The sequence below is a fragment of the Chiloscyllium punctatum genome, chromosome 49 (assembly GCF_047496795.1).
Source record: "Chiloscyllium punctatum isolate Juve2018m chromosome 49, sChiPun1.3, whole genome shotgun sequence".
NCBI classification, from domain to species: domain Eukaryota; kingdom Metazoa; phylum Chordata; class Chondrichthyes; order Orectolobiformes; family Hemiscylliidae; genus Chiloscyllium; species Chiloscyllium punctatum.
Window position 1 is genome coordinate 45708893 of NC_092787.1, and position 19573 is coordinate 45728465.

A 19573-nucleotide genomic window follows, 5' to 3' on the forward strand; every position below is an offset into this window, starting at 1 on the left:
ACAGCTCAATTCTGTTTCTCTTGTTTTGATTTCCCCAAATCTCTCGGGGTTTCAAAATGAGAAACTGTCAGTATTTATGTGCATTATATTAACGTTCAGTGTAGCATTCTTCACAATAATCATTTCTCAAATGATTTTATGACTCAGTACTGTCTTGAGTCTTACATCCACAAGGGGGTAATGTGGTTTTACATTTGAAAGCCGTGGAAAATACATCAAATTAGTTGAACCTCAAACATTTCTGGGAATTTTAACTGTACAAATCTATACAGAAAAATTCACAATGAGTTAACTTTACAGTTTGGATTTGGGTTTTATACAATATTAATGCCATGAGTTACACAGACACATATGTGCACATGCATGCAGCATCAGGATGACCTGTTATACCTCCCTAAGTAGAATAATCTGCGATGTTTTGTGTTCAACCTTGCATTGTACAGAATGCTCATTTGGCTGAGGTTTTGGAAAATATCAAACATCATGATATCCAATACATTCCAGCATGGACCCGATGCTTTATTATCTCTCTTCGCCTCTTCAAGACATGGAAAATAAATAAGAAAGTTACAATAAGAATAAATTGATCATCAATAAGTTTTCTCATTGAATGTTTTATGCTGCTGAGTGTTTCTATGCTGAATTAATCCAGCTGCCCTGTGGTGTTTGGCTCTGTGCTGGTGATTGACTGTGTATGCACACACTGCAAATCCAGCTCTCGGTAATTCCCTCTGAGCAGGTTCCCTGTCACGGCAATCATCACCGTTTAAACAGTTGTTTAACAGAAACTGGCGCTTCACGCAAAACCAACAAATGCTGGAAGTAATCAACAAATCTGGCAGTACCTGTAGGGAAGGAAAAGGATTAAAATTTCAAGTCAGCGACCTTTTGGAAAAAGCTGTCACTAGTTATTGAGAACTGTCTCCTTATTTTGTGATTTGCAAAATAACAATGACTTGCATTTTTATATGCAGTGAGCATATTTGGAGAAATCTGTTATATTCGCTGTAGCTCTGCATATTTCCCTTTATCACCAAGTGTGCAGTCACTCAAAGGTTCTTTTGTTCGCCATATCTTTCCAGGGGTGTGATAATTTTCCTCGTTTCAGCAGAGGCTTATCTCTGTCACAGTTCATTAGCAGGGACTGGGTGCTGGAAAAGTCATCTTGCGTAAAGAATGAATGATAAAATTGAACTGCTGAAGATTAATGAACTGCCTCTCCCAAGAGCTCCATTATAGATCGTCCAGCTTTTCTCTAAAGCTGCCTGGCAAGTGAAGTCCTCGAGGTGGGAAATGAGATGTTTTTAACATTGTGCTTCGTTGTGTGAATTGAATGGTCCCACAGCAGACCTTCAATGGAGGATAAAGAACTCTTAGTATTGCCCCCCAAAACTCAGGAACCACACAGATATTCCCGGCTAGATAGCAACTTCGACCTCAAAACAGTAACTCTATTGTTTGTGTGCCTTTCCGTTTGAGACCGAGGGGAAACTATTTCATATTTTATGTTTTGCCCAAATATACTTGCTTCAGGCCTTCACAATGTGCAGGGTGAAGAGGCTTTACTTCCATTAATCTTGGTTTGAAGCCATGCTCCACAAATGACAGGATATTGCATCCTGATATATTTTCTCTTGGTCCACCCTTATTTCTAACCATTCTGATGAGTACAATTCTCCTATGTTTCAATTCCTGCAGCAAGATAGTTTTAAAATGTGTTTTAACACCCTTGAGTGCTCTGACCCTTAAGAACAGATAAAATACAGATTATCGCAAAGCCTAATAGAAGAAGGAATAAATATAATGTCTTGACATTTTAACTTTAAATGCAGCAGCGCTACGTCATACATTTGCACAAGACACACTCCTGCAAGAAAATGTGATTGCAAAAAAGGTAGCATGCACGTATAAGTTTAAGGAGTCCAAAAAATCACTACTGCACTTCTTTTGAGGTGGAAGTTGAAAAACTGTGGGCATGGTTATTCTCTATTGGTTTACTGAAGAAAATTGAGGATTTGGAAGTTATTGATGATGAATTCACAGGAACAAATTCTTTGCAGCAACTGATTTGCTCCAGGTCACAAAGTTGAATTCCTATAGTGAAGATTTGGCTCAGTTCGACAAATCAGTACTTGAAGCGATAGCCCCACATCTCCAACTGTTGGTGAAATTCTAGGCAAATTCCTTTCTCTGCCTGTCCAGATATCTTTGCTTTGTGGTTTCTTTATTTCCTAGACTGACTAATCTTCTGCTCTGAAGGTGTGTGTTAATAAATATTTCTTATCATAAACTGGATTCTGTCAGCTAACTATAGCATCACTGTTCCCATTGACCACACCAAATCTATCATTGGCCATTTGCTGCATTCAATGATTGAGTGGCTTTCCTTTACATCTTTTTATGGAATTTCTGCAGTCATTAAGTCTGAGTGACTATTGTACATTTAGACAATAGTTACTGTTAACTCCTCTGGAGATCTGTAACTTTTTTTTTTGCTGATGCTTCAGTTGGATATCCCGAAGAGATTTTTCTATATTTTGCAGAAGTGCCTGGAGAAGCAGGCTCATTCTGCAGCAATGGATGGTTTCATACGTACAGGCAACGGGGTGAGTGGGGTGGGGGGGGAGAAGGAGGGAGGGAGGGAGGGAGGTGGAGGAGGAGGAGAAGAGAGAGGGAGAGAATGAGCCCCTAGATTTCTCCTTGTTATAATGCAGTCTGTCCTTTTTCAATGTTATTTTTGAATCAGCAAAGTGTTCATTTGTCCATAACATCATGGGCAGAACTACATGGGTGAGACAACAAAAGAAAAATGATCTTGTTTTCCAAATGTCTGTATGCGTTGAAAGATGTGTAGCTGTTCCCCAACATCAGGTTTGATTTTTTTTTAAAAAAAGAAGTCTGTACTTCTGAATATGAAGGTTTTCTTGTTGTTTGTAATAGGATGTGGGTGTTGCTGGCAAGACTAGCATTTATCGCCTATCTGTAATTGTTCTTGAGAAGGTGGTGACAAACCATTTCATTAAGCTGCTGTAGTCTGTATTGTAGTACACCCACAGTGCTGTTGGAGAAGGAGTTCCAGGATTCTGATCCAGGAACGCTGAAAGTTTGAAGCTATGGAGAGGCTTGTAAATGTTGTGCACAGTTTCTTGACAAACTTCTGCGTGTTTTCATCTTCAGCAAAAATAAAAGTTGCTGCAAAAGCCCAGCAGGTCTGGCAGTATCAGTGAAGAGAAATCAAAGTTAACGTTTTGGGTCCGGTGATCCTTCCTCAGAACTGATGGTAGTGAGGAAAATGTTGGTTTATATGCAGAAGATAGTGTGTGGGGAGGGGCTAAGGAGTAAACATTAGGTAGAGTTAGAGCCCAAAGAGAGAGGGGAACAGTTGGATAACGATCTGGCTGGGAGGGTGAATAGCTGTTAATGGAGACATTTAGTGGCGAACAACAGGTAGCGTGTGATGGCAGGCTATGGGATAACAAGGCCTGATGTGTGGCGTAGGAGTCTAGGACATGGGAGTGTTCAGACCCTAACCTTCTTGAACTTGATATTGAATCCGGAGGCTGCAGCATTCCCAAGTGGAAAATGAGGTGTTGTTCTTCCAGCTTGCTCTGAGCTTCACTGGAGCACTGCAGCAAGTCTGAGACAGAGAGGTTGGCTAGGGAACAGGGTTAAAGTGGCAGGCAACTGGAAACTCAGCATCTCCTTTGCGGGCAGAACATAGATGTTCTGTGAAGCGCTCACCTAGTCTACACTTCATTTCCCCAAAGTAGAGGAGACCACATTATTAACAGCAAATGAAGTAGACCAGATTGTGAGAAGTGCAAGTTGTGTGCTGCTTCATCTGGGAAGTATGTTTGAGACCTTGTATACTGAAGAGGGAGGAGGTAGATTGGCAGGGGTTACACTTTCAGCAGTTGCAGGGGAAGGTCCCATGTGGCTGTGGAGGTAGACAAGGGAGGGGAGGGGGAATGTGTGTCTAGTGGTGACGTTTTGCTGGAGGTGGCGGCCACCTTGTTGGATTGATGGTGTTGGTGTTGAAGATATACTGGAACAACTTGACAAGGAATACTGCTAGTTCTGAGCACAGTCTTTATCACCACACTCTTCACTGATAGTTGAGTGTTCAGCCATTTTTTGATATTGCATGGAGGGAATTGGAACAGCTAAATGCAGTAGGAGCTAGTGTTTTAGATTAGATTAGATTACTAATCTAATCAAGTCCAACAAGTCCACACCGCCCCGCCGAAGCGTAACCCACCCATACCCCTACATCTACATTTACATTTGCCCCTTACCTAACACTATGGGCAATTTAGCATGGCCAATTCACCTGGCCTGCACATCTTTGGACTGTGGGAGGAAACCGGAGCACCCGGAGGAAACCCACGCAGACACGGGGAGAACGTGCAAACTCCACACAGTCAGTCACCTGAGGCGGGAATTGAACCCGGGTCTCAGGCGCTGTGAGGCAGCAGTGCTAACCACTGTGCCACCGTGCCGCCCACGGTGTTCATGTTCATTTTCATTTAATTGAAAGGCTTGGATCAATAATTGTTATAGACTAAGTTGGAAAAGCAGATCTGAAGAGACTTCCAACTCAGACTAGCTACAAAACTGCATGCGTTATGAGGGTGTTTTCATGAGCTTCATGGTCTTAAGAATACCATATTAAGACAGTATCTTGATACATAACAAAGGGTAGATGTCTTCACTTGTGTTCAGAGTTGAGTGTGTGGTTCTGGAAAAGCACCGCAGGTCAGGCAACATCCGAGGAGCAGCAGAGTCGATGTTTTAGGCCTGAGCCCTTCATCAGGAATGAGGCTTGTGGGCCTCTGGGGCTGAGAGATAAATGGGAGGGGGATGAGGTTGGGGGGGGGGGGGGGTAAGGTAGCTGAGAGTGTGATAGGTAGATGAAAGTGGGGGGTGGAGCAGATAGATGGGAAGGATGATGGACAGGTGAAGAGGCCAGTGCTGGGTTGGAAAGTTGGGACTGGGATAAGGTGGGGGGAGGGGAAATGGGGAAACTGGTGAAATCCATATTGATCCTGTGTGGTTTCAGCGTCCTAAGGTGCAAGATGAGGACTTCTTCCTCCAGGCAGGTGACTAGGTTTTAGCGATGGAGAAGGCCCAGGACCCCTGCATGTCCTTGGTGGAGTGGGAGGGGAGTTAAAGTGTTCAGCCAGGAGGCAGTGGGGTTGGTTGTTGCGGGTGTCCCAGAGATGTTCTCTAAAATGATCTGCAAGTTGGTGTCTGATCTCCCCAATGTAGAGGAGACCACATCGGGTGCAACGGATGCAGTAGATGACATTTGTGGAAGTAGAGGTAAAAATCTGTCAGAGTGGAAGGATCCTTTGGGGCCTTGGACGGAGGTGAAAGGAGTGGTTTGGGCCCAGGTTTTGCACTTTTTAGATTAGATTAGATTTCCTACAGTGTGGAAACAGGCCCTTCGGCCTAACAAATCCACACCGACCCTCCAAAGAGCAACCCAGTCAGACCCATTCCCCTACATTCGCCCCTGACTAATACACCTAACACTATGGGCAATTTATCATGGCCAGTTCACCTAACCTGCACATCTTTGGACTGCGAGAGGAAACCGGAGCACCCAGAGGAAACCCACGCAGACACAGGGAGAATGTGCAAACTCCACACACAGTTGCCTGAGGCTGGAATTGAACCCGGGCCCCTGGCGATGTGAGGCAGCAGTGCTAACCACTGAGCCACCGTGCCGCTCAAAAGATTGGATTCCCTACAGCATTGAAACAGACCCTTCAGCCCACCAAGTCCACACCAACCCTCCGAAGAGTAACCACTCAGTCCAATTTCCCTCTGACTAATGCAACCAAGATTATGGGCAATTTAGCATGACCAATTCACCTGACCTGCACATCTTTGGACTTTGAAAAGAAACCTACACAGACACAGGGAGAATGTGCAAATTGCTCACAGACTGTCAGCCAAGGCTGGGTTTGAACCCGGGTCCCTGGCATTGTGAAGCAGCAGTGCTAACCCACTGAGCCAGCACGCTGCCCATAAAATTAGATTAGATTTCATACACTATGGAAACAGGCTCTTTGGCCCAACAAGTCCACAGTAGCCCCCCAAAGAGTAACCCCTTCAAACCCATTCCCCAATCCTATATTTACCTCTGACTAATACACCTAACTCTATGGACAATTTAGCATGACCAACACACAGGGAGAATGTGCCAAATCCACACAGACAGTCACGCAAGGTGGGAATCAAAACCGGGTCCCTGGTTCTGTGAGGCAGCAGTGCTAATCACTGAGCCACCGTGATGCCTAAGGGAGTCATGGAGGGAATGATCTCTCCAAAATGCTGATAGGGGTGGGGAGGGAAATATATCCCTAGTGTAGGGATCTGTTTGTAGGTGGCAGAAGAGGCAGAGGATGATGCAATGTGTGGATGTTGGTCGGGTGGAAGGTGAGGACTGGGGGATTTTGTCCTTGTTACGTTGAGAGGAATGGGGTTCAAGGGCGGAGGTGTGGGAATTGGAGGAGATGCACTGGCTGGGCAATTGCAGTCTTTAATGAAAGAAGCCATCTGGGATGTTCTATGGTGGAATTGGTCATCCTGGGAACAGAGGAGGTAGAGGAATTGGGAATAACAGATGATGATATTTGTGGAAGTACAGGTAAATTTCAGTGTGGAAGGATCCTTTGGGGCTCTGATCGGTACTTTTTCAGCACCCCACACTCTAATCTGCAGAATCTGCAGTCCTCACTTTCTTTCAGTTGTGTTCACAGTGGAGCACGATCCACTCAACCTCTAGTTGACTGAGCTGCTTGAATCTTGATTGAAGTTAACTTCTTGATGATGATGAAGCTCACTTTTAATATCTTACAAATACTTATTTTATGTGCTGTTCCTGGCTTGGTTGTGAGCCATGTTAGATGTAAACTTTACTGATGTTCATGTGATTAGACCCTCCATGGTAATACCTTGAGCCTGGTTTTGGTCACTACCATTCAAGTAAGCTTGGAAGTTGTGCATTGTTATTGTTCATTCATTATCGCTGACCACTTAAAAAGATGAATTTGGACTTGTCCCATTTCACAGCAGTTTAGCAAGACTTGTTCATAGTAGTTACTGGTGAAAAGGCTAACAGCCTCCCTAGATGTATCCACATTCAAACCACTTTTAACAAGTGATTTCCATGTGGTCTGAATTCGTCCTTTTTATCACTTCTGAACATGTCATGACTTGTATAGAGCTCTAGGTAATACTTAATGGAGTTTATCAATCATGAGTTTGCAGTTATATTACATGTGGAATACAATTTTAACCAGTATACTTAACAAAGTTCGAAGAGTGCTTTAAGTACTCAGTCCTACCATTGTCACCTACGATGGTGGGGATCCAGGGTGTTAGTCAAGAGGTCATCAATCTACTTTGAAGGTGGTTGCAAGTGATGTGCTGGGCTCGGGGATGGTGGTAGTCAGGAGTTGTCTTCTCTACTTAATTGTCCGAAGCCATTCAGTACTGGATGTGTCAGAAGCAGAGAACTTTGTTCTGATTCATTGGTTGTTAGGTTGTTTAACTCTATAAATAGCTACCTATGCAATGCACCATGCATACAGCTCTGTGCCTTGACTTCATCAGCTTGGCCACCCAGTTTTATTTTATTCTTGGTGGCACCTATATACACTTTTCCACTTTCTTCATTGAACCAGTATTAGTTCCCAGGCTTGATGGTAATATTCATGTCGGAGATACACCAAACTGTGAGGTTTCAGACTGTGGTTGGGTTCAGTTTTACTGGTGCAGATGTCCCATAGTGTCTCATGATTGCTCAGTTTTGAGCTGCAAGCTGTTACCATGTGCAACATTATCTGATGGAGTGTGACCTCTGTGAGGTCACTAGAATGGTATGGTGGTCATTCCTACTGAAGATGTGTCTTCGACAGGTGGTTTGGTGAGGACAAGATCGGGTATTTTTTTCTTCATGTCGGTTCTCTCGCCACCTGCAACAGACCCAAACTGTCCTTCAAATATCACCTAGCTTGGTCAGTCATCTTGTTAATAGCCAGTCTAAGTGGCCATGGAAATCCTCCACCCAGAGGACATTCTGGCACCTTGCTACCCTCCGTGTTTCTTCCAAGCGATGGAAGTGTACTGGTTCATCAGCAGTGCATGGTGGAAGGTGGGGGAGAGCAGGGAGATATTGGTTGGGGTAGATAGGATTTAGTGTGTATCATATGTCATGCTGTTGCCATCTTTCTGTTAGGCACAAGTTGCCAGATGCTGAGTGGTTGTCCTGGTTATATGCTAACTTTTTTTTTGTAGCAGTGTCATGTGACTATGTAGGCTAATACAGAGGACAATTAGGAGTCAGTCATACTGCTGTGGGCCTGGAATTATGTTTACGCCCTAAAGTGTAAGGGTGGTAGGTTTTCTTCCCTAAACAGCGTTAATGAACCAGATAGATTTTTTATGACAATCCATTCCATGGTCACCATAGCTGCTAATGACTTTTTAATTTCAGATGCTATCTAAATTAAAATTCTGCCAACAACTGTGGGGGTGATTTGAACTTGGGTCTGGATATATAACCAAGGGTTACTGGTTCTCAGTAACAAAAGAGCCATTATAATAAAAGCAAAATGCTGAGCATCAAGGTATAAACAGAAGATGCTGGAGAAACCCAGCAGGTCTCTGTGTCTGAGAAGAGAGGAACAGAGTAAACCTTTCAAGTCCAATACTACAGTTCTTCGGGCCCCTTACACAACCCTCCCAATAAATGGACAATGAAACAAAGTGTTAGAAAACACTGTTCAAGTCAGACAGCATCTGTGGAGAGACACAAAAGGTTAATGTGTTGCGTCAATAACTTCTCATCCAAGTTAAATCTAATGGACTATCCTGATTTAGAATTTTAAGAAGTAGATTTCACAGAGGGGGCTGCATCAGTTACTACCTGGTAGGCAAGGACTCTGTTATTGTCATAAGCCACAATGAAGTGAGAGTTTGTACAAAGGCACTCAACTAAAATATTTCTGGCGAGTAGCACTGATAAAAATCAGCTTACCTTTCACAACAACCTGTGGCATTTAGTCACTGAACAATAAGCTACTTGCTCTCTTGAGCTTGCTAAGCGTGTGCTGTTATTTTTAGACCAAGTCTTCGTCATCAGCTGATGGAGTAATTGCTAAGGGATCGTTGATGCTGTCATCGCCTAGCAACCATAGATCACCTGTAAGCATATTTAACTGCTCTGATCATTTTCTGACTTGCTCACTTCTCATACAATCCTCAGTTTTATATATATTTCTGAGTCAATTTAAAAATATAGTTTTAAAAATCAAAAACTGATGATTGTATATCAGTAAACTGTTTGAGTAATTTGATAATCTTTGCAGTGAAATGCTATGGAGCTCCCAGAAGCTCAGTTTGTGTGTTTGGTGTGGCCCTGAGCCAGGTAGAAAGGCAGGTTCCATGTTCTAATCCTGCCTGATGTAGTGTTCTGATCTGGGATGCCTGTAAGAGATTTGACTGTGGGTACTAAACATCACTGGATGACGTGAGGGTTACCAAAAACCCCCTTAGAAGGCAGGAGTTAGTGCTTGGTGTCGATAATGTCTGAGATCAGAAACCAGAGTCAGGTGGTGCCTCCAATGAAAGAAGGATTCTCGCCAATTTGATCATGAGCTAATGCATGCAGAATGGTCACTCGGACAATGGTTTAGAGAGTAGCTGTCCTCTCTTGATCTCATTCTTTTCAAGTGAGGAGGAGGAGCAAACAAGCTCCCCAGTATTTATTTTGTTGAAGCTATATTCATCACCTGAACTTAGACAATGAATCCTGGTGAGATAAACATCCACGGAGTGCTTCACCACTGACTCCATTCCTGCCATAATTAGCAAGGATAACTAAAAGTGCAATCATACCCTGGAAGTTAATTTGACCCTCTAGACTTGAGAGCACTGAAGCCTCTTGTAAAGACTTTATCTGCTGCCCTAGTTGAACATAGCCAACATGGCACTGCCCAGTAATGGTCATGTATGACTCAGCACAACATTGTAGTGTATTTCTCCACTCAGACATTGATAGCAAAACACCCTTCTCCAGATTAGCCTGGATGCACTGAGTGATCACCAGATGAAACACAATTAAAAGTTTAGGAATTGATTGGCTACAAATTCAGATTTCTTAGCACTGACATTTTGGACAAAAGGGCATTAAGGAATTTAAGAAACGATTAATTTTCCCACTTTTGACCAGCAGGATGATAAATAGGTGTACAGAGGAGGGGGAGGATTATGCAATTTAATATTCTGTTGTTAAAGTGAACCAGCCATCTTTAATGTCACAAAGTCTACTTGGTAAATAAACACGGTGATGTCAGCATTTAATTATTCGGTATTGAAGACTTTGCAGATTAGGAAATGCTTGTAAATTTTAGGATTAAGGTCAGAAAATCCAGCTAAGTTTATTGGATTTACTTTGTTTTTGAAATAGTAACAAATTAAAACTATTTCAGTACCTGGTTATTCAATCATATTCATATGTGATTAAAAATGACCATTAATTGGACATGAGCACTATTCCTGGCTGGTTTGATGCTCAGAGTTCTTTTGTTGTTGAGAGTTCCTGATTGGAAAACATGGTATTATCTAGAGTGATATTTGCTTTTTGTTAATTTTCTTTTTGCAACTCTGCATTAATTTCCCATTGGGATGAGGGAGGCTCACATTGCAACTCCCCACCCCTCTCCTGGGCACCTCCGTCACTTGCCCTGCCTTATTTCCCAAGGGAAAGTCAAATTTTGCTCCTTCTCTGTAGCCATATCCACACACTAAATACAGATGTTTTCTTGTACACGCTTAAGAAATTTCTGTCCATCCAAATGAGTGTAAACCGCAAAGAACAGAGTTGAAAAAGATACAAACTGCTGGTGGGAAGATTGGAAATTTTCATTTAATTGTCCTTTATGAGAAACACGTTATCAATGCAAGCATGGCAGCTTGGCTGGAAAACTGCAATGTTGTACTTGACTTCCAAAGAGCAATCATCTAATTAGAACCACCTAAACCTTCAATGAGGAACCATGCAGCTATTGCATTTTCTGGGGCTCTGCTAAGCTGGGATTCACTCAGTTGGTTGAAGATAGGAATGGAGATTTACAATAATTACGGTGTTTAAATGCTAAAATTAAAAGTGAACCGCAATACTCAATCTGAAACAGGATAGAAGTTTGGTATTTTGAGGAGTAAAAGTAATGATAAAAGGATCCAACTGATGGGGAAGATTTTCTGTCACGGAATTACTTGAGTCTGCTCTAGGGGTCAGTTGTAGCGTCAAAGGGAAGAATCTTCACCACCTTAACCAATCCATTTGAGGTAGAATGTACAGCTGCATCTGGCCAGACTTATGTCGTCCGACGTTTGCAAAACCAAATCAGATGGTTTTGTGTTCTCCATCATTGATCCTGGGAGACACCATTTACCACTGCCCAACGAATCAAAGAAATGCATTTATTCGATATCGTTCATGTCTTCAAGATATTTCAAAGTTTTGTGAAATCAATTATCGTTTTGAAAAGTTGTCGTTGTTATTGAGGCAAACACAGCGATCGATTTGCACACAGTAGTGTGAGAATGTGTAGCTGATATACTAATTTCCTTGCCCATTTCTTTTAATACCCTAAGTGAGAAACCATTCAGGTGTGAAGGTATATCCAGCCTCCAACACATTGCTATTAATGTTTTTCTTATTGCATACTTCACCTTTATGAATTACACTTTTGATAATATCTGAACTGCCTGTACATCTGGTATAGTATTCTCCTTCTTCACTAAAGTAAAATATTCATTTAGAAATCCATCAACTCATAATCCTTTGGTATTGTCCTACTTATGTCTGTTTTTGATAAGCTCTCCTGTAGTTTTATCATTTTCTTCCCTGATCTGTGTGCGGAAAATATTACTTTTGTCTTCATTAACACCTGAGACTTTCACACACCCTCTCTGCACTCATTCTTTTCTTTGGTCTCCAGTTGTTGCTTTCTGTTAGACCTGCAGTCCTTAAGTTTTGGAATTACATTTTCGTGCTTAAACCTCTCTAACATTGATTCACTTTCCATTCAGATAGATCCCACTTTCAGTCACTTTACTATTACAATTTTATATTCAATTGGCAATTTTCTACTCCCAAAGTTAGTTTGACTGCAGCCCAAAGCCATGGTTTATGGACCTTTCACTTTCTTCTTCAGATCACATAATGAATATTCTTATAATATGGTTATTGATTCTAAGTTGCTCCATACTGCCAAGAGACTTCTTCTGATATGTTGCTTTTAATTACTATCCTGTGGTCTGTTATTGGGTTGAACATACCTTTTAAATGATTTGGTCATTGAGGCATAGAGATGTACAGCACAGAAACAGACCCTTCAGTCTTGATTCTATTTTATACTTGACCTGTTCAATTAAAAATAGACTCTGTACTGGTTACCATATTTGACTGCCTGACCTTTGTATGCATAGTAATCCTTCTATTCCTCACCATTTGGAACTTATATAAATCAGTGCAACATATCATTTCAGACCACCTATTCTCCTAAGGAGAGCCATCTTATAAAACATGTGGTCCACTGCAAAAAGATAATCTGTAGCCCTAAATAATTGAAGAATGATTGTGAATAACCATGGTGGGTACTGTTAAATATAGTTTTGTGGGAGCTTCTAAGTACTGGTAGTGAGTTTCTTGTGCCCCCTCTCCAAGTATCAACCCATGCCAGTGACGCTTGGAAGAGCCATGTCAAATTAGCAATGTTGCTCCAATCTCCCACTTCCTGGAGAAAGTAACTCAAAATCATATGACGCATGGTTTAATCCAGGGTCTTTGATGCAACCAATCCCCTAAACCCAAGATGACATGGCTCACTATTTAAGGAGCTGACACTCTTCAGAGCCGGAGGATTGCGCTCAAGTCCCATTCCAAAGACTTGCGCACAACACCTACATTGACTCTCTAGAAAATACTTGAGGGAGTGCCACAGTTGTTCAGGTGAGATGTTAAATCAAGGCCTGATATATCCTCTCAGGTGGGCATAAAATATCTCATCGCATTATTTCAAAGAAAAGTCCAGAATTCTGGTCCTATTTAGTCCTCAGACTGCATTACTGGAGCGGATTCTCTGCTCATCACGGCGCTCTTTGTGAGACCTTGCTTTTGGAAATTTAGTTGTGACTTCCAGTATGTTCTGACAGCAACTATATTTCAACAGTGCCTTACTTGTGTACTGTCTGTGGTGGTCTGAGGTTATGAAAAGCAATATATAAATGCATTTTTTTCCCCATTGTGTGAAACGAGGCAACAGATTTCTGTTAAAAAACATCGTTGTCCATTGTAGGAAAGTCAGGATGTTAGATGCCAGCCATCCTTCATCCAAGAAAATATGGCCCAGAACTGTCACTGACCATTAACTGCTTACCCAGAGAAAAGCAAAGTTAATACAATACAACGTAGAGAATATTTTTGGTCTACATTCCCTTGAGATGGTGATATTTAAGAAAGTATCTCTTTCCAAGCCAAGGTCACTTTTTTTATGTATATCGCATTGATACATATTAGGTATAGCTATTTATGTGCTTATTGACTTTTAAGAATAGAGAGGAATCTGAGTTTGAAGATGATACTAAATTGTAAATTGAGCAGAAAGTTACAAAGCAAGTGGGTGTAGATAAAAGAAGTCTGATGTGCTAAACATGTAAGAATGACAGATGGAAATAGTGTTAAAAAGATATTTGATGCTCCAGTGCATTTGTGAACAAAGGGATTTGAAGATCCAGTTACGTGAAAGACTAACTTGCAGGTGTAAAAATGATCAAAGCTTAGCCTCCCATTTTTATTAAATGTATAATTAATAAAAAAAACCCACCGGAGTTGTTATAGAACAATTATCTGATTTCATTTGGAAAACTCCATTTTTTGGCTGCTTTCCTTTTTGAGAAAGAACATCAGGACAATATTTGAGGTTATTATGAGGAACTAAAAATGCTTTGGACTTTGCACATGGAGAAGAAATTGTGGTTGGGGTGGGTGGGGGATCTGATCTGATCTAATTGAGATATTTAGACACCCTGTCAATTCCCTTTATACTTTGTGAATCTAGAAATACACCTAGTTCTTTGTCTCTAACTTCAGACTTGATGGAAAGGTATTAGGTCTGCAGACAAATGAAGGCCAAGGTCCAACAAAATACAAGTGACCTGAAGAACAGCTAGTGGGCAGGACAGGCTCAGGAAGTAAAACAACGGACTGTCAGCCATGATGTGTGTGGATTCTGCAGTACAGACAAGACCATCCACAGCTCAAGCACACGAGGACCTGTCCCACTGAGAGCTAGGGACAGAGTTGTGCTTATGAACAGCAGACAGGCAGTGAGTATTCATTGGAAGTAGCACTTCGAGTATCTTCTCAACTGAGACTCTGCCGTCAATGTGTGTACCCTCAACCATATCCAGAAATATGCTATTTAACAATTATCATCTCAAACCAGGATGTAGTCCAGATGTGGCTGCACATTGAAATGATCACCTTTGGTGTCTAAGGAGTCATGAATGGTGCTGAACTTTCTGCGATCATCGGCGAACATCCCCACTTCTGATCTTCTAATGGAGGGAAAGACATTGATAAAGCAGCTGAAGATGGTTGGACCTAGGACTATGCCAGGGAAGTCTTGCACTAATGTTTGGGACTATGTGATCAACCTCCAACAGCTAGAATTCCACGTTTCTTTGTGCTAGGTATGAGCTCAACCAGTGGAGAGCTTTCCTTCCATTTCCCATTGACTGCGATATTGCTGGAGCTCCTTAATATCACATTCCACAATCATAGATACCCTACAGTGTGGAAACAGGCCATTCAGCCCAACAAGTCCACACCGACCCTCCAAATAAAAGCCCAACCAGACCCATTTCCCCTACCCTATATCCCTGGCTAATGCACCTAACCTATACATCCTTGAAAACTGTTGGCAATTTAGCACGGCCAATTCACCTGACCTGCACATCTTTGGACTGTGAAGGAAACCAGAGCACCCAGAGGAAACCCACGGAGACACAGGGAGAATGTGCAGACTCCACACAGACAGTTGTCCGAGGCCGGAATCCAGCCCGGGTACCTGGTGCTGTGAGGCAGCAGTGCTAACCACTGAGCCAGCGTGCTGCCCACGGTGTTGAGGGTTTTCACACTTCCTTTGTCTCTTGAGTACAACTCTTTTGTCCATGTTTGGACCAAGGTGGTGGTGGTGGTGGAGGAAACAAAAGCCAGAACTCTGGGCATTTAGATGTAGGGCATGAAAGGTGACAGTTTGCTTTTATGTGAACCTAGAAAATCTTTGAAATGTGCTTCACAGGAGAGTAATCAGACCACAATGAATGCTAAGGGAAAGAAATAGATATCTTGGTGTGGCCTAACAAGGTGTGTGTTGAGAGTTCTTATAAATCGCCTCTTTCTTTTGCTTCTGTCCTTTCAGCAGGCCTCATGCACATCATCATTTCTCATTCACACACGTGAGTGAGTGTGTCTGTGAGTGTGTCTGTGAGTGTGTCTGTGAGTGTGTCTGTGAGTGTGTCTGTGTGTCTGTCTGTGTGTAACAATAACATAAATCTAGGGGCAGGAGCTTGTTCTGGGGATTACTATCAGTGGTACACAAGGGGGGGGGTGAGTTATTTTAGCTTGCTAAAGCATTTGACCAAAGCAGGAGTTGTGCTAACAAATAGCACTGAAACTACACACCAGTGCCATGCTTTAAAATGGGACTTGAAAGTTAATTACATCAGAACTGTGAGTTTGCGTATTTTGAAAGAATGTCCAAAGTCATTTTGGAATTCCTTCTGCAGTACCAACTGTTGTGTGGCCAGAGGTAACTGAGTGTTGTGTACTAGCTTTAGCTTCTTTTTCCTTTCTTTTCACAAATTTATTTGATAGGTATTTTCCTGCAATATATATAGCTCTTTGCCTAGAATTACTTGAACTATACTATCGATTCTAGGGCCAAGAATTGCTTCAGGCAGATAACAGTAAAAACTTTGACTTCACTTAAGCATGTCATTGAGCATAATACTATGAATTTGTCCAAAGACATCTGTGACCTAGGCTGTATTACTGCAGCAGTGTCAGAAATTTATTTACTATGGGAAACTATCATTGTGACAGTTTGAACTATTTCAGAGTCTGAGGATCCAGTTAGTTCAAGAACTGCATCTGGTCACCATAACAAAATATGCAATGACTAAGTTCTCATCCTATTGAAGAAGGTGACCCACCACCATCTTCCTGAATGACCAGGAATGGGCAGAAGATATCAATTTGTCAGAAATGCCCATGTCCCATGTATGATTCTGTTTTGATATGAAGTTCATGAAGTGTCAAATTTAAGACGAATAACGATGAGGGGACAGTTTGTTCAACCTTATGAGCCTTACCTATACAGTATACTAACTCCTCCAACCTGGTCTTACACTGTTCTGAATATTCCAAACTTTACATCTCAGCTATTATGTCTGATCGATAATTCAAGATGTTTATCACAGTGTATGAACAAACTACTTCATCCTCGCAAATGATCTAAATTTATTTCTGACATTTTCATTTAAGACCCTTAATCCTATTACAACTCTTGTACTCGAACATAAGGGCATTTCAAAACCATCTCCACTAACTTGCCAGGAACAGTGAACAGATGAGCTAGTGTTTCTGACATTGAGGTATGAGAGCCACAGCTAAAGTGTTGGTTGTGTACAGTGTAATTTAATTGATTGTAGTTGGTGGTCATTTACTGGGGACGATTGATTGTGTGCCAGTATTTAGGGACTTGCCATCAGTACTAGTGTTCCTACCTTTGGGCTAAGAGGTCCAGGTTCGAGTCTCATCTGGTACAGAGGTGTGTTGCAACATGTCTGAACAGGTTGATGAAAAATAATGAAGGCCTCAGACTGTGTTTAAATATAAAGAGATGTTGGAAACACTTGACAAGTTATATATGACCGGAAACAGAATTAATGTTATAGTATCTGTGTCTTTTTAGCTGAACTCTGAAAGGTTACTGACCCAAAACTTTAACTTTGTTTCTCACTCCACCAAAGCTGCCTGATCTGCTGAGTTTTTCTAGTAATTTTGGTCTTCATCCTTGTGAAACCATGCTTGTTAGGATCGAGGTCTCTGTTCACAATGTGGATGAAAGCTCTGTAAAGGTGTTTAGAGATTGGCACCAGTTCTATCGTTCATCTCCTGAGCTTTCTGAAATATAACAGGACACAGTTGAACCGAAGAATTTTGAGGCAACTTTTGAGGAGGTAGTGTTGTGAAATCTTTAGAGTAGCATAGCAATCCCTAATGTTTTACTATGCAGCAATCTTCAGGGATTTACTTTGGCTAAACTATTAAATATTACATGTTTAATGAGATCTGATATAATACTGAAGATATTGTGGTTGATAGGGTGAATGAACCTGTTTGTTGTTTTGTGTTCATCATTTTTGTATGTCCATCTTTATTCGTCTGTCAGGAACAGAAAGTGAATCTTTTGAATCTATCTTTACAATTTCAACTATTCTGCCACCCTCTTTAAAGCTAATCCCTTCTGAATAGTTTCCAGTGTTTACCCTCCCCTTTTGTAAATGCCAATGGCTCAATTGCCATAGAATCCATTCAAATTTCAGATATGATTAGATTAGATTACCTACAGTGTGGAAACAGGCCCTTCAGCCCAACAAGTCCACACCAACCCTCCAAAGAGTAACCCACCCAGACCTATCTCCCTCTGACTAATGCACCTAACACTATGGGCAATTTCGCATGGGCAATTTCGCATGGCCAATTCACCTGACCTGCACATCTTTGGAAATAGGAAAGACTGAATCCTTTGTACCTTTTATCTTTTGCTACTTATTTCAATAACAGCCTAACTATGTGGCACTTCCTTGACCAAAAGCGAAAAGTTGAATTGCTGACTCCTAACCCTGTAGACGGACCATTAGGACAAGATACAGGAGTGTCCCATTAGGGCATTAATCTTGTTGGGTCTGGCGCAATGGCAGCGTCCCTATGTCTGGTCCGCAAGGCCTGGGTTCAAATCCCACCTGAGCCAAAAGTGTGTCTGTGCAAGTTGATTAGGAAAAACATGTAGCATCTTGTGGCACAGTGGTAGTGTCCTTTTTCTAAGCCAGGAGGCCCATGTTCAAGTCCCACCTGCTCCAGTGATATGTGATAACATCTCTGGACAAACCAATTAAAACATATCTAGATTTCTTTCTTGTTTCAGCTGTGCCACTCCACATTGCCAACAAATTCCTCAGGTGCCCGAGTGTTCCTTACCTTCGCTAAGATTGACAACTCATGTTTGGTGATGGAATGTGCATTAATCATGTATTGATCAATTCCTCAGTGTTACAGAGTCAGAACAGAGATATCAGGTTAGATGGCCAAACGCTGGGTAAAGGAGGTCGGCTGCAAGGAACCTGTTTCAGAGAAAAGCTTGGTAGAGATGAGGAAGGCAGTGTGAGTAGGTGGTTCTAGAGTTTAGGGCCCAAGTGATCCACCCTTGTGCTCCCTCTGAGTAGGAAGTCTAACTAGTACCAACTACTAATGGATTTGGAACTGCAGAAATTTCCTTTCATTCTGGGGCCCTTATACCTAACAGAAAGAGGAAACATTTATCAAATGGGTCTGGGCTCAATTCAGTTCAGTTTAGTAACCATTAGCTTGTGTTAGTAACATTGTTTGTTCAGAGCTTTCAGCTTTTATAATTAATGCAGTGAAAGAGTTTCCTAATGATGTGGAAAATTGAGTGGGTATTAGACTTTCAAATATTACTGTGCTAGGGCATAATACTACAACTTAACGTCTTCACTCCAATACTACCATAGATGAATGTCCAAAGTTGAATGACCAGGTTAACATTTATTCTTAATGGTTTTCTTGCCCTCACACAGGTGGAAGCTCTTACACGCCAGCCCTCCGCAACCACAGTTCATGCCGTGAGAGACTCTGAATTAGCCAAACTTCCTGAGGGAGCTTTGAACTCCATCAAGCGCAGGTACCCTCAGGTAAGGAAAACATGCCTCTTCAATAAACAGAATTTCCTGTCGGAATGTTACTTTCTTCATGTCCAGAAACTGATTAAGTGCTCTTTCACATCATAGTTTGCAGAAACATAACCAGTTTGCACCAGTCCCCAAGAATAGAGTTGAAAAAACTGTTTCCGTATGAATGACCCTTAAGAAGGTACATGACATGTCCTTCACCTATGGCTTTTGACTTTTCATTATAGCTGAGTTTTCAAACTCTGTGGGTCATAAAATAGAATCATTGAATCCCAATATATGGAAACAGGTCATTCAGACCAACAAGTCCACACCGACCCTCCGAAGAGTAACCTACCCAGACCCATTCCCCTGCCATTTTACTCCACTTTTACCCCTGACTAATGCACCTAACCACATATCCCAGAACACTATGGGCAAGTTAGCATGGCCAATGCACCTAACCTGCACGTCTTTGGATTGTGGGAGGAAACCAGAGCACCCGGAGGAAACCCACGCA

General features: G+C 41.8%; 1 protein-coding gene across 9 annotated transcripts in view; it reads left to right on the plus strand.

The window, feature by feature from the left end:
• pnpla7b (patatin-like phospholipase domain containing 7b) overlaps window positions 1–19573 on the plus strand; it is a 340731-nt gene that overhangs the window by 139107 nt on the left and 182051 nt on the right. For all 9 annotated transcript variants that reach the window (XM_072566409.1, XM_072566407.1, XM_072566410.1 and 6 more), the window contains one exon: window positions 18964–19077. In XM_072566409.1, the coding sequence (XP_072422510.1) occupies window positions 18964–19077 (114 nt within the window). The remainder of the gene's footprint in view (window positions 1–18963; window positions 19078–19573) is intronic.